At 41.9% G+C, this 14906-nt stretch overlaps 1 protein-coding gene across 1 annotated transcript in view; it reads right to left on the bottom strand.

Annotated features, from left to right (window-relative positions):
* Positions 1 to 14906, bottom strand: part of LOC102383312 (protein Wnt-7a) — a 61360-nt gene that overhangs the window by 44308 nt on the left and 2146 nt on the right. The window contains exon 2 of the mRNA XM_025214813.1: positions 14253 to 14479. Coding sequence (XP_025070598.1) covers positions 14253 to 14479 — 227 coding nt within the window. The remainder of the gene's footprint in view (positions 1 to 14252; positions 14480 to 14906) is intronic.

Here is a 14906-nt window from a genome sequence, read left to right as displayed (position 1 = left end):
GGCACCCCTGCTTTCCTCACTCTTGATTATTTTGCACCCCCCTTCAGCTTTCCTCGCTGGTGAGTCTGTCATGATGTTGCTGCTTTCCTCACCACCAACTGACACCAATTCCTGTTCCCAGCAGCAATTGCTGGCAGGAAAATTGGCGGCAATCATTGGCAAAAGAAATCAGTGGCAGGGGAAACAATAACAGCAGTTGAAGGGGTGAGAAAGTGGCTAAAGGAGGGGGTGCGTATGCCCCCTCTCAGAGGTTTTCCACCGCCTAAGGGATAGACCCCGTAGTTTGGGAAATACTGCTTTAGAAACTGAAAGGGGGCAACAGGGCTTTGTATCCAATCAAGTCAGAGTGGATACAGGCAGTCAACTTTGCTTTAAAAAAGTGGGGGGTTGTCTCTCTCTCTCTCTCTTTATTTATTTTTTAATTTAAAAAACATTTTTAACATTTCTGAGCCAGGTTTTGGTAAACTATATTTGGACAGAAATCAGGTACTCATTAACACACCAAAGTTCTGTTCCTGGCCAGCTTCTGCCCCACATTCATCTTTCCGTGCAACTGTTTGCTGTGGCAAGAATAATGTGTTCAGGACAGGAAGGTGTGGGTCTCAGCACACAACTATGTGGGTCATATCCCCTACACACCTGATGTACATGCTGAAATTCCCTGCAACTCCATTTGTGGAGAGTTCAAACCCATGGAACAAACTTTCATGGGTTTTGAGGAAGGCAATGCTGAACTGGAATAACTCCACACTAATCTACTCCCTCTCACTTGCTCTTCAGCCTATGTGAATGTGAAGCCCATAACCAAATTAACTCGCTGTCTTAATTTTCCTGAAAAGGTTTAGATTCATGAAATGGAGGATGATGATGCTAGAAGTATCACTGGACAAGTCAAAACCTTTAATGCCAACACAATACCATTATTTCTATTTTTAAATCCTGAGTCCCTGATGATGATAGTATCACCATGTGCTGCATAGATGGGAACAGTAACTCGGTACATGAGATGAAATGACTACTGGCCTAGAAAAGTGGACTTAAGAAACTAGAATGGAAAAAATATCAGAAAGTTACCTAGGATTTTTTTTTTAACTACACTTTGTATGTCAGTGCCATCTAGGACATATTTTAATTTCCAGAAAAATCTTAATCTTCACTGACAATTCCCTGGAAACTGTAACTTGATTTACATTTACACAATGACCAAATTAGAAACATATAACTGGGATCCATGAAAAACTCCATCTGCATAAGTGTGGTTGCCTGCATAAGACTTTGTATATTTCTGGTGAAAGGTGGAGAGCTTCCTACACATGTACAAGAGGTGTAGCTTGTACTGCCCTGGCTCTAACTAAAGCATACAACTCCCTTGAAAATGCTTCATTTGTGATGTACAAGCCCCCTAGCAGTGCCAGGCAGATCCCTCTGAGATTCTCCAAGCTGCTGCATTATGGTTGCCTCTTACTACTATAAGGTATCCACAAAGCATTGTGGTACAAAAAATAATAAATACATTTGGCAAAATCAACTTAAGGTAATGGGGGCTGGGGTGGGGTGTATGTACTAATGAAGTGTCCATAGCACAACCCTGATAGATTCCAACAAATCTGCAAATTCTGCTAAATATCTTGTCACACAAGGACAGGAGAAAGAAAAGGAACTTAAGTCAATGGATATCTTGGAATATTGTCCTACCATCTACTCCTTCTCCTTTACAGAAGTTAATTCAAAGCTAGAGAGAGGGATGGGGGACATTAAGCACATAATGCAGAAATACATAGTAAGAAAATTGTCCTGAAGTCCCCCAACAGGTAGTAACTTGTTCCTGTCTCTTGGCCTATGGCAAACAAGGCCTACAATGGGCAGCAGCTTGAGAATACTGAATTTTAGAAACCTTCAGAAAAATATCTATCTGTGCAAGTAATGGTAGCTCTGGTAATTACATAGGAGATGATCAAGAGCTAACTTTTTCTACGTTCTCCATGCAGTCTTTAGATCAAGATGCACAATACTTGAATAAGTGCTTCATAGCTCTAGGAAGACAGATATTTTTGTGTTATGTTTCATGTTGGCTATACATATTTTAGTTATCTTTGAGGCAATGATTTTTGTGGGTGATATTTTTTTTGGACCAACTGCATAGTTGGGATAGTGTTAGACAAGCTTTTTACTTATCTCTCTATTTTTTCTGGACATAATGCATGCATTATGGCTATTGCTAAAATTCCTGCTTACCCACATATCTGTTTGCTTTGATGGAATATTGTTTGGTGTCTATTCCTTCAGAAACCCCTGAACTCCATTATCCTGAAGCATGTGTTAGTGTTTTAATGGAACTCTAGTGCTTCTGAAGACTGTCTTTTGCTGAGGAAATAGATCCTTCTTATCACGGTATCATATCAGTTCCAAGGCTGTCTCTAGTCCTGCCACCAAGGACTGTACAGTTAACATCAGTCACAGGAAATGCTAGAGATGCTTATTAGGCATAAAGGGAAACACTGAGATTAGATGAGCAAGTGAAATCATAAATACTACCAGTTCTACCAAGTTCATACTGTATCCTGGGAAATTCCCTCTATCTATTGCTAAATATAAGATCAAATATTCATTGAACAGGAAAACATGCAAAATTCCTTTGTTTGAACAAAATGAATCCATACATAAACAACAATTACCCAGATATCAGTGAGGTGCCTGTACATGAATGCACAGAGCCTGGGAAACAAGTAGGAAGAATTGGAAGTCCTCGTACAGTCATGGAACTATGACAATATTGGAATAACAGAGACTTGGTGGGAGCTCGCTTGACTGGAGCACTGTCATGGATGGGTCCAAACTGTTCAGGAAGAACAGGCAGGGGAGAAAAGGAGGAGGAGCTGCGCTTTAGGTAAAAGAGCCATATAATTGCACAGAGCTCCAGTATGAAACTGGAAATAGGCCTGTTGAAAGTCTCTGGGTTAAAGACAGAGAGAACAATGAGGGTGATATTGTGGTGTGGTCTGCTATAGACCACCAGACCAGTAGGAAGTGGTGGACGAGGCTTTCTTCAACCAGTCAGTGGGAGTTTCCCAATCACGGGCCCTGGTTCCTATGGGGGACTTCAATCATCCTGACATCTGCTGGGAGGGCAATACAACAGTGCACAGGCAATCTAAAAACTTTTGGAGAGTGTTAGGGACAACTTCCTGGTGCAAGTGCTGGAGTGGCCAACTAGGGGCCATGCTTCTCTTGACCTGCTGCTCACAAACATGGAAGAATTGCTGGGGAATGTAGAAGTAGACGGCAACTTAGACAGCACTGACCACAAGATGACTGAGTTCAGGATTCTGAGGAAAGGAAGGATGGAGAACAGCAAAATTAGGACCCTAGACTTCAGAAAAGCAGACTTCAACTCACTCAGGGAACTCATGTGCCAGTCTCAGGGGGAAGCCAGTCTTAGGGGGAGAAGAGTCCAGGAGAGCTGGCTGTACTTTAAAGAAGCCTTACTGAGAGTGCAGGAACAAACCATCCTGATGCACAGGAAGACTAGCAAGTATGGCAGAAGACCAGCTTGGTCTAGCAGGGAACTCTTCAGTAAAATAAGTCAGAAAAAGGAAGTTTATAAAAAGTGGAAACATGGACAGATAGGGAGGAGTATAAGAGCATTGCTCAGGCATGCAGGAATGTAGTCAGGAAGGCTAAAACACAACTGGAGTTGCAGCTGGCAAGGGATGTGAAAGGTAACATGAAGGGTTTCTGAAAGTATGTCAGTAAAAGAGGAGAATCAGGAAAAGTGTGGGTCCCTTACTGAATGAGGGAGGCAACCTTGTGACAGAGGATGCAGAAAAGGCTGAAGTACTCAGAACAACAGCAAAGTCTCCCTATGCCTGAAGAAGGGTACTTGTCCCCAAAAACTTGCAAAGAATTTTGTCCCAGCTACTCAGCTGGTCTGATAAAAGATATCACATCTACCCAAAGAACCTTGCCTGCCTGAAGTGCTCAATGCCTTTTTCACCTCAGTCTTCACAGGTCTGGTCAGCTCCCAGACAATTGCATCAGGCAGCACAGCTTGGGGAGGGGATGAGCAGCCAGCAGTGGTGAAAAAAATGTTAGGGACTATTTAGAAAAGCTAGATATATACAAGTACATGGGGCAAGACAGGATGCACCTAAGGGTGCTGAGAGATTTGGCTGATGCAATTGCAGAGATGCTGGCCATCATCTTTGAAAACTGGCTGAATCACCAGGCTGTAATCAATGGCTCAATGTTTGGTTGGCAGCTGGTATCAAGTGGAGTACTCAGGGGAGCAGTCCTGGGGCCGGTTTTGTTCAATGTCTTCATCAATGACCTGGAAGATGGCATAAAGCACACCTTCAGCAAGTTTGCAGATGACACCAAGCTGAGGGGTGTAGTAGATACTCTGGAGGGTAGGGGGAGGGTAGGGCTAGGATTTAGAGAGACCTAGACAAATTGGAAGATTGGGCCAAAAGAAATCTCCTGAACTTCAACAAGGACAAATGCAAAGTCCTGCACTTAGGACAGAACAATCCCACATATCAGTACAGGCTGGGGGCTGACTGACTGGGCAGCAGCTCTACAGAAAAGGATCTGGGGGTTACAGTGGGCAATAAGCTGAATATGAGCCAGCAGTGTGCTCTTGTTGCCAAGAAGGCTAATGGCATACTGCACTGCATTGGTAAGAGTGTTGGCAGCAGATCAAGGGAAGTGATTATTCCCCTCTATTCAGCACTGGTGATACCACATCTGGAGTACTGTGTCCAGTTTTGGGGCCCCCACTACAAATAGGATGTGAATAAATCAGAGAGAGTCCAGCAGAGGACGACAAAATGGTGAGGGGACTGGGGGACATGACTTATGAGGAGAGGCTGAGGAAACTGGGCTTATTTAGTCTAGAGAAGGGATTTAATAGCAACCTTCAACTACCTGAAGTGGGGTTTCAAAGAGCATGGAGCTATACTGTTGTCAGTGGTGGCAGATGACAGAACAAGGAGCAATGGTTTCAAGTTGCAGCAAGGGAAGTTTAGGTTAGATATTAGGATGAACTTTCTCACTAGGACGGTAGTAAAACACTGGAACAGGTTACCCAGAGAGGTGGTGGAATCTCCATCCTTGGAGGTTTTTAAGACCGGACTAGACAGCTTTGGCTGGGATAATGTAATTGGGGATGGTCCTGCTTTGAGCCTGGGGTTGGACTAGATGACCTCCTGAGGTCCTTTCCAGCCCTAATTTTCTATAATTCCATTAGCTCTATGATAATGAATGTATCCCTTGTTCTGGTGATTAAATAAACAGGAATAAAGCTGTGTCCTATGCTATATATACTATTATAAATAAAACTTAAGTTAAATGAAAGTTATTTAATCTGGCAGTAAAGAATTTCAAGCTTTCAAGGTTTTTGTGCCTTTTGTGTAATAGCTGATGGCATCACTAATGTCTGAAGCAGAACTTCAATTCATGAGAAGACCAGGATCCTACCCCTTCAGAAGATGAGCTACCATCTCTCTTCAGATTCTAGCTTCCATGATCCTAGACTGCTGTAGGCTTCATTTCCATCCACTATTGCAAGGTGAAACAAAGAACCACCTTTCCACAAGTTAGTAAATGTACAAACCCGTTAGTGTTAGAATTCATTAGTTTGTACTTAAACCTACCTTGGGTAAGCTACACCCTGCATTTTCTTCTTGCCCTGAGTTCCTACTGAAGTCAAGAAATGAGCACCAAATGGGCTTGACACCTATGAGGTACACCTCCACTAACATTTCAGGCTGTACCTTCAGAGCCCTGAACCTGCAAACATGTCTGGGCACAGTTTTACTCCCATGAGTCAGTGTTTGCAGTATTGTGGTTTCAATTAATTTTTAATCAAGTGAAACCTTTTTTTACAAAATGTTTGCACATTAAGATAACAATCAGGAAACCAGGATAGAATCCTGTAATATGGTGCTGGCTGCCCTTCACTCCCAGTGCGTCAAAAAGAACTGATGGTGCTGAGTAGCTCAGCACCTCTCAGCACCCAGGTATGTTTTTAAATAGTTTGTTCCACATTATCAGCCCTACCATAAATTGCCTAATCTGGGAAATAAAAAAGACAAATTTGTATTTATCTCACTGGAAAACATACATTATATTTTCTGCTATTTAAAGCCAAGGGGTCAGAGAGGGAGTTATCTGCAATGACATGAACTGAAATATATGTTGATTGTGAAAATATAAAGATGGAAAATACAGTCTCCCTTGCCAATTATGTGCCATGACTAACATTACTTCACATTTCTATAGAGGTCATAATTCATATAAAAATGGAGAGCAGAACTCATCTTCTTACTACTTTGGGGTTTACCTCCTTCTTTTCCTTGATAGAATATGGACTTGATTTTTTAAATGTAACACATGTGTTTAATAAATAATGGCAGCTTGTACCACCATGCTTTCCAATTAAGTGCTCAGACCTCTGAGGAGCTGTGTATCCTCAAATCTTCAACTAACTTGAGATAAAATTGAGGACACACCACATAACAGGAACAAATTACAAATATTTAGTCACAATAATTAAGTTGAATTGTTCCTAAAAATGTGAGCATGCATAGGTGCTTGCTGCTTCCCATTATATGAGTCTAGGTTTTATTATGCTTCTTCAGCACAGAAATTGACAATATGATATTCAGAGTCGGGGTACAGCCAGAGATATAGGCCATTTCAGAGGTATTTCCCATTTTAAGTTCATAGAATATTTACTCAAGCTATGAAAGTGCAAAATCATAGCTATAATTGTGGATTTCAGAAAATGAAGTTCCCCCTTTTTAAACATCTTCCCTTCCTATACAGCACTGTATCAGAATGTTATGTGGAGCTGGGTTTGTTTTGAAAAACCTGTGTGACTGACCCAGCAATGGGTGCTAGTTATTCTGCCTTCTAATGAAATGTAATCTTTTTGTATCTCTAAAACATGTACTCACAAGATACATTTGAAGACAGGTATGAAAGCCTTCTGATGTGAATTCCAACTAAAGTGACCTTGGGGCAATGTTTTATCTTATTGTGACACTGACTGCCTAGAAAGATTGACTCTTTGGCATAAAGTAACTGGCTGTTTTTTAGACATTTAGTGCCATATTTCAGCATGGCTTATGCTTTAGCAACAGCAGTTTATTTTCGTTTTATTAAACGTGTTAATTACTGCACCTGCATTACTGTAATGTGCAGAATGTTACCCACAAAAATAGTGGCAGTAGCTGAAAACATAAATGCAAATCCTAACTCTGCTGAAGGCAATGGCAAAGCTCCCATTAACTTCCATGGGACCTGTAGTTGACTATTTTAGTGTGTCCTGGGAACTGCCTAGTACCACCAGTTTAAAACCTAGAGAGTGTGTCACTCCTAAACAATGACTATGCTTAATAGTACATAACAATTAAGAAAATGTTGTTAGGATAGCAGCCATGTCCATTTGATTCCATGGACAATTACATTCTCTCCCTTTTATTTAAAAAAGTAGGAAGCAGGGGCAGAGACTCTACCATTCTAACTTTTTCTTTTCTGCAAATTATTTTAATAAGTTTTTCCTTGGTCTGACATTTGTTCCTTGTAAACCAAAGAATCAAAAACTTCAATTTGTCCCATGAAACGACATTGGAATTGAATGCCAAAAATGTCCTTAATTCTTCTATGATGTATCCTGGGAACATACACATGAAATGATGTAATCTAAAGGGCATTTTCACTCTGAAAAATGTCTGAAGATAGTACCTCCCTTTCTAAACACACCTACCTCTTCCCCTTGGCTCATTGAAAGTCTGACCTGCTAATATTAGCAACAAGATAAGTTTTAGTATATCCTGCTCACTGGGCAAACCCAGTTCAGCTAGAGAAGAACAAGCTGGATTCTTTGCCTTTAGGACATCAGTAAAGGAAATATGTTCTAAGTTTTAATTGCTCAGTCAACCAGTTACCATGCGGGCCAACTGTGAATGTAAGGGAGTTAAAATGATTTGGCTTGTAGACTATTTCCCATTCATTGTGAATCATAAAACAAGACTTCACCCTTACACTGCCAGAACAACCTTTTCTCCTGCATGGTACTTCCAGTGGACTATATGGGATGCAAATCAACTGCAAATTTCGTCCAGTCAGCAGAGTTAAGGGTACTGCTAGAAGAGAAGCATAGCTAGGTGGTGTGAGTCTCTCTTTAAAAGAACTTCTTTGAGTGCTAATCTCAAATCCTAACACTTAGTCCCTTCTCTGATAAGCTTTTCCACTTACCTTTTCTGACTGATAGTCTCTCTGGATTAAAAAACATTATACAAAATGAAAATAAGTGCTGAACTTGGCCTCTTGTATCCCTCATATCCCAGGTATTTCACTATCGCCTCTAATCCCCCCTGCCTGCTAAAGTTTCACCATTGTATCCAATGATGAAGCTGCACCAGCAATGAATCCTAGGTCTACATTTTCTAGCATCAGAAAAGCTAAAAGAATGACCCACATACCTGGTAATTATAGACATACAGAGTTCATTTTAGGATGCTATATACCTTTGTTGTGTCATGTCAGAGTGTTCATTGTTTTAGCTTTCTATTTTTCTTATGCCTTTCTAAGTATTCCGCTCTCTTGTGAGATCATTCTGTTTCAAGCCGACAGCCTCCCATGGTCCTCAAGCACTTGCACTGAAATAGTGACTCATTTTTTCTTAGTACTACTAGCATCATGGTTGTGCTCTTTGTCATAGGATTGTGCTAGATGTTATTTAGTAAGAGGGAAGAGGTCCAGAGCTTTGCAGTGAAATTGCTTGAACTCTGCTGTGTAATGTCCGTATTGCAGTGTCTTCAGTTCAAACAGGCATGTGCTGATTTTTTTTCTTCCTGTATTGTATCTAACAAAGGATTTTCACATACTGGACTGAAATCATTTTTTACTTTGGCCAGATTTCTTACTTCCATTGGGATTGCTTTCACTTTTGCCACATCACAGTGGAAAGGCACAGTCACACAGGTTTTGCTGACTCAGAAAGAAAAAAAAAATTCTTCCTATAGAATTTTGCTTCATAATGGCATTGTCACTTCAAACACCTAAAATACCTGTTCCTTGTGTTCTCACCTCATTGCACTAGTTGGTACTGTCCACTTCTGAGTACAGTCAAATCCCAAGGTGGCCTAGGACATATTTGTGAAAGAAATTCTCTGCTTATGCCCTGTCATCGGTACTTCAGTTAGCAAAGTCCTATGCACCACTCATGGGTTGGGTTGTTGATTCTTCAGTGAAAAGCCTCCATGGTAGAACTTGGTCCATTACTGCCCAAACGGACATTTGCTGTTGTAGCCAAAGACTTTTCTGTTTCATCAGGTCTTTGAACCCTACCTATCAATTTCCTGAAACTGATGTCAGCAGAAATTTGTCTTACTGTGAAAATTTGTCCTTGCTTATGCCTGAAGATCCCCAAGTACTGAAATCAGTAGGCAGGCAGGGCAGGGGGCAGAACTGGGCTCTGCTCCACTGCAACAGCTCCTCCTCCTGCCAGGGGCAGGGGGCTGCAGACCCAAGTCCCTGGGCCTGTAGCTCTGTCAGCTAGGAGCTGCCTCTGGGGGACCAGGAGCTGTGGGTTTGGGTTTTTATCAGAGAATTTGAGACATTTTATCAGGAAAAACCAGGATCTCTGATTATGGCAAGATACCCACTATTAGCATCAGTAACAAAGTCTCTCTCTCTTTTGAAGGACAAGCTAGACAGTATACCACTATATATGGAACAATATGGTATGCTTCAGAAACCACTAAATGCCATTGTAATAATAATGGAACTTAAGTGGTCACTAGGTATAATCCTTTTTTCCAAACTATGACTGAAGGAAAAATTATCAAAGTAAAATAGGATTTCCTAATAAATTAATTTACAATCAATAATGGACAGCTCTCATACAGCATTTGTCATCCATAGACAACTGAGGAACAGGGAGAGAAAGTGATTTTTCCGAGGTCATCTAGCCTGCCAGTGGCAAAGCCAAAAACAGAATGACAGGTTTCTTGAGTCCCAAACAAAAGAAAATTAAGTTTGCATTAGTTTGGCTGCACATGCTGAAGATTACCCAATGCAAGGGAAAGTAGTAAAGCAATCAGAGAGACAGATTTGATTTAATCTGTTACCAAAACCTCCTCTGATATGCATCAGTCATAATCAATATGCAGTCTTTAGGACAACCAACTGTTACAGATTTATACACCTAATTGTTATTCACTTAGTAAATTATCACAAAATTATGTTAGCATTTCTTTCTTGTATACAAGCACTCCCAAGTTGCAATCTCAGGCAGTGCAGTGATAAACCAAGTTACATTACTGTCCCCCTTAGTGTAAGTACATCAGTGCCACTGTCAGGTCAGATCCTAGTCATCTAATCAAGAAAGTGGAATGATGTCATGTGGTCTAATGATTTTATTGCAAGTTTTAATTGTGAAACCATTGGTGTAACATTTTTAAAGAATCATCCAGACTAAAAGACTTAATCAGCCTTCAAAGATTAACTAATATTAAAATATCTTTTATAGTATTTTAATAACATTTTACAGAAGGCATGTCAAGGTATTAAAAATCTAGAGCTCTAGCTGATTGGCATGAGGAAAAATACAAGTAGAAAATATTTTGACCTCAGAATTCATTTGCATTGTTATTAGTGTACTATTTACAATAAGGAGCTATGTTTTGGTTTACAACTTCGTGTTGCATATGTCATTTCCCCAATCCTTATCCTTCTGTTTAGGACAAGGTATGTGGGGCTTTCCTTTTTATCTTGCCTTAATTGTGGGCATTAAGTCTGGCCTTTGGCTTTATGAGGGATTGTTGCTCTTTTTAACTCAGTGAAATATTAGCCTAGATTATAGTGAATGGTAATTTATACTTAAGGAGAGAGAAAGGGCAGTTGATAAAAGGGAATAGAAAATTGTGAGTAGCTCAGAGGAGTCTTCTAGGAAATAAGTGGTTTTTCTACTTTTTGGTAAAATGATAGTGTCTGTATCAAATGTGCAGTGCTGATAGAGATAGGAAGCCAAGGGAGTCAGGAGACATTCTGTTGCACATTAACAATTATACTAAAGTTAGTAATATTTAGTGGCACTGAATAGTCTTACAATTTTTCACGGAGTTAACTTTGCCATCATAGTTTGCTCTGAAACTAACTTTTCCATTAAAAAGGTCAACACAAAATTGATTTTTATCAGTCTAAAAATCACCTATTTACTAGTTTGGGACAATTTAATAAGATCTCAAAGAGGAAAAAAACACTTTTTGTAAGAAAATTGATTGTATTTTGGTTCATGATGCTGGCAAGGTGAATAAGAAAATGTGTATGTGATCAAAGTTCAAAAAGGGTACTTATGCATTGTAAGTGAGTTTTGTCCATTATCAATGAACCAAAATCAATCCTGGGGTGAATTCTGCAGCAAATGGAGTTAGACCAGTAATGAATTTGTCCTGATATGTTCTAATACACTTACCTATATAAGCTTCATAATGGATAGATAGAATATATTAAGAAGTATCACTTCAAGGATGGATCAAAATCCACTTACTTCCTTTAATATTGACTTTCTTTAAGAGTACCTAAATATAACCCACCAACTAAATAATTCAGTTTTGGGGAAAAAAACTGATAGTGTTTATGCAGCAGACCACAATAACTATTCCTCCACGGTCTGATGGACAAAAAAGAAACCCCCTATACATTTTCTATCTACGAATATATAATACACACAGTGTAGGTCATTGCTAAATGAGGTTGGCCCCTATCCTATCAGTTTTCCAAGATGAGCTTTACTGACATCAGTGAGAAATGCCTCAGTAAATCAATGGCAGGAATGAGCTAACTTTATAGAAGTGAAAGCTTTTCAAGGATATTTTCAAAAGCAGCCCTAATTTTGATTCATTCTGCTTGATTCTCAGACATGGGCTTAAATAAATAACCTTTAAGTCTATTTTAGGCTTTTTCCTTGTTTTTATTCTTTATAAGGAAATGAACTTGGGGGAAACTCTCATTCAGTCAGTGCTAAAAGCTTTACTTAAACTTCCTAGGGCAAGGAACTTAGACAAGAAGAGCTCAAACTGTTACTACTGTGCACCCAGAATGCCTAGCGACTTTGGTGCACTGGGTCTATAATTAAGCTATACTCTCCTGCCCTTGGTCCAGGTACAGACAGGGGTGGATTGAGACTAGAGAGAGCCTGGAACCCAATCCAGTCAAAGAACTTTTCCTAGAACCAAGGGCCTTGTACAACAAATCAAGGAGCCAGCACCCTATGTAAAAGAGCTCAGGTCAGACATTGCTCCTTTCCTTCATTCTGCTTTTCAGTCCCCCAAAGCACCCATGTTGTTAACTATTATAGCACTCACTCACCTCATGGACCATGTATCTAAATATTGGGTCACTGAACTGCTTCCCAAACCAAGGCTTGGAATCACAGTGCAAGGTCAAGGTCAATCACAGGTCAAGTGCATTTTAAATATATATATTTTGCAATTTCGTAGTTGAACCCCCCAGGTGTATTATACAAGAGATAAGCCAAAGCTGGAAACTCACACTGAAACCCTTTGAATGTTTGTGTGGTTTAGGTTTGAATGCTCAGATCAGAAACTGACCCTTAAAGCAGTGATTTGTCTCCAGGGTGCCATGGTACCCTGGGATGCCCTGAGATCCTTTCAGGTGTCCTGTGGGGTGACACGCAGTGTTAGTACTGCTTGTGTGCAAACGTGATTCACAGGATAAATCACAGATATTTGGAATAGGAATCCACAGTGTTAACAACATGTTGATCTGTTGTGGTCTTTTTGGAGTTCTTGGCAACAAAAGAATTGATATATTATTTTTCTCTAGTGAAAGATCGGAGTGAAAAGTAAGGACTGGCATTTTCTGAGGAATGCTTTGAGTCCAAAAAGGTTGAGAACCACTGCCAGGACAGGTAATGGTCTGGGGGAGACCCACTTTGGTTTGAATTGGACGGTGCCTGTTGGAGGTCTGGGCAGATCAACAGTTGTTCCTAGACCCGTTTTAAATGGTAGAAACCTGCTTTATATAATGAGAACAGCTAGGTGACCTGGTAAGACTCCTGCCAACTAGGTTGGCAACTTCTGAGCATGTTTAATTTAGGATCCAGGGCAGGTACAATGGTGCAGATGCACCCTGCTTTGATTCTCTGCTCCACCCCGTATTTCTATTCAGGCAGCCCTGGGACAGGCAATTGACTTCCTAGTTTATTATCCTCCCCTTGATTCCTGTTAATCTCCCTCCATCCACTCCACAGGTGTTAATGATCTTTATACTTTTTAATGGTCTTGATTTTCCATTATTCAAACTATTCTGTCTTCTGCAATTTTGCTCTCTGTTGGCCATTCCTGGCAGTGTCTTTTTTCTATTTCACAGCCCTGCAGACTGCTCTTAGCTCTAGTTAAAAGCCTTAACTCAGGTGTAGAAATGACTTGACAGTGGAGGCATTGTCAAGAGATCCAGGAAGGCTAGATTGTTTTATGAATATGAATAAAAACCAGTGACACTATCTTTTGACTATTTTAGTTATTCTTTGCCTAGTTTGTTGCGTTTTTAATGGTATATATAATCTAGCAAATCAGTGCAAGTTCCAATATTTATATTAATTTTTGCTTTGATCTTAAATGGAATAACATAGTGCTAGCCCCCTAGCATATTAGTAAAGCTTCTAGTTTCTCTTTAATGGAGAAAAATATAAAATATGTGTTGTGTTACATGTGATGATATGCCACACCATCTGCCCCTCACCTCACCCCCTTTTTCTTTCCAAAATCCTGGGTCTGCCTATGCAATGGCTCATAAGATTTCTGGGCCATGGAGCACAAGTCTAGCCTTTATTCAGGACATCTCAGTGCAGCCCTTTACTAGATTCAAAGGTAACTTCCGTGTCTTCAATTATCTGAATGGAGCTCTTGTGTTTTACAGGTAAAGGGGAAACCCTGCAGAAAGGCAGGGCATATACAGGTACAGAACAGTGGCTGTGGGAAGGAAGTTGGTGCATTTACCCTGTAAGTGCTTCCCTAAAGCATGGAAACGAGGGGTCCTCTCCAAGGAACATGTGCAGACGGCATGACTTTTGCCAGCCCTCCCGAACGGACAGAGAGCCCGTGCTGGCGGGCACAGACTTTCTTTCCCCAAGGCAGCGTCCGAGTCCGTGACAGGTGGGCTAACACCAATCCCTCCTCCGGCTCCGCGCCTCGCCACAACCCCGGGGAGAGGTGACATACCCACTTTCAGCTCTTTTCCAAACACAGTCCGTTCTCCCAGGGCGGAGCAGTTCCAGCGCCCGTTTCGGAACTGGAATTGACACTCGTTGATTCCCATTTGCGACCCTTCTCCGATCACGATGATGGCATCGGGTCTGCTCTGGCAGATCGCCCTCTGTCTCGGAGCGAGCCCCGGGATCTTGTTACAGATGATGCTGGCCCCCAGAGCCACCACCGAGGAGAACCCCCTGCAACGAGAAGAAGCGGGGAGTGGGCGGGCGCGGGGACTCAGCGCAGACGCGGCGCGCTGGACGGATGGATGGAGGGGGCGTGAGGAGCCGGCAGGCGCGTCCTCGCCTCCGAGCGCCTTCGCTGCCTTGCGAGCGCTTTCTAGCCCCGCTCTGCGGGCAGGACGGGGCGCTGCGCGGCCGCCGGGGAGCGTGGCAGAGCCCCAGCCCGTGGGTAAGCGGTGCCCACCCCGGACTAAGGCGGCTGAGCCGGGGTCGCTGTGACTTGTGCAGAATGAAGCCCGGGAGAGCGGGCACGTGGGGCCCGGGGGAGTCAGTGCCCGGGGCGGGGCGGGCTCCTCACCTGCCGCCGGGTATGCTCCGGCCGAGGAGCCGCTCGGCCCCTGCAGGCGGAGCCCGGCTCGGGGGGGGGGGGCGGGGGGCCGGG

This window comes from Alligator sinensis, unplaced genomic scaffold (genome assembly GCF_000455745.1).
Source record: "Alligator sinensis unplaced genomic scaffold, ASM45574v1 scaffold81_1, whole genome shotgun sequence".
Lineage (NCBI taxonomy): Eukaryota > Metazoa > Chordata > Crocodylia > Alligatoridae > Alligator > Alligator sinensis.
This window is presented reverse-complemented; position numbering and strand designations above follow the sequence as displayed.